The sequence below is a fragment of the Penaeus monodon genome, chromosome 34 (genome assembly GCF_015228065.2).
Source record: "Penaeus monodon isolate SGIC_2016 chromosome 34, NSTDA_Pmon_1, whole genome shotgun sequence".
Lineage (NCBI taxonomy): Eukaryota > Metazoa > Arthropoda > Malacostraca > Decapoda > Penaeidae > Penaeus > Penaeus monodon.
The window spans coordinates 32,955,319-32,956,003 of record NC_051419.1 but is presented as its reverse complement, the minus strand read 5'-3'; the positions used below and the strand labels follow the sequence as shown (position 1 = coordinate 32,956,003).

The 685-nt window shown below is 33.3% G+C and overlaps 1 protein-coding gene across 1 annotated transcript in view; it reads right to left on the bottom strand.

Moving 5' to 3' along the window:
• Positions 1–384: 384 nt before the first annotated feature.
• The window catches only part of LOC119594752 (60S ribosomal protein L7-like), a 6,995-nt gene continuing 6,694 nt past the window's right edge, over positions 385–685 (bottom strand). The window contains exon 7 of the mRNA XM_037943844.1: positions 385–512. Coding sequence (XP_037799772.1) covers positions 402–512 — 111 coding nt within the window. The 3' untranslated portion in view covers positions 385–401. The remainder of the gene's footprint in view (positions 513–685) is intronic.

Here is a 685-nt window from a genome sequence, read left to right as displayed (position 1 = left end):
GTTTATTTGGTAATACATTAACATGTTGCACAGGTCACTATCAACAGTCGTGTGCTACCCCAGATGTTTCGACTTTATAATAGTCTTCCATGTAAGCTTTATGTATTTCAATGTGAAGGAATACCATGTGTATTATTCACATTAGTTTTCTAAGCCTTCTCATGTAGGACTTAACAGAATACAACCATTACATCAAGATTTCTTTTGCATTACATTTCTGTTGTAATACAGAATTGATCAATCACATAGGTTTTGTAGTTTGCAATACCTAGGAATTGTATCTTTTCCACTATCTTTCAGCTTATTTTTTTCAAGTAAAATCCAGGGTATAATAATGTCTTTATTAAATCTATAAGGGGTCGAAGGATAATAAAGAAAATCACATCCACTTCTCTATTCATTTAGATCATCTTAGCAAGGAGAGCATTAATTTTACCCTCTCTGTTTCCGAAGTCACCACCTTCTACGTAGTGCTTGGTCTTCATCCTCCAGCCACCCTTGGGATTGTTCAGCTGAAAAAATAAATTAAATAAATATAAGCTTACTAGTTGTCCTATCCACTTACAGCACTGGTTGTCCTATCCACTTACAGCATTTGTTATGTTGTAACTTACTTTATACACTCATGCTAGTATATTTTTAGGGTTTATTGGTAGACTTAACATTTGACAATATTATGGAATAA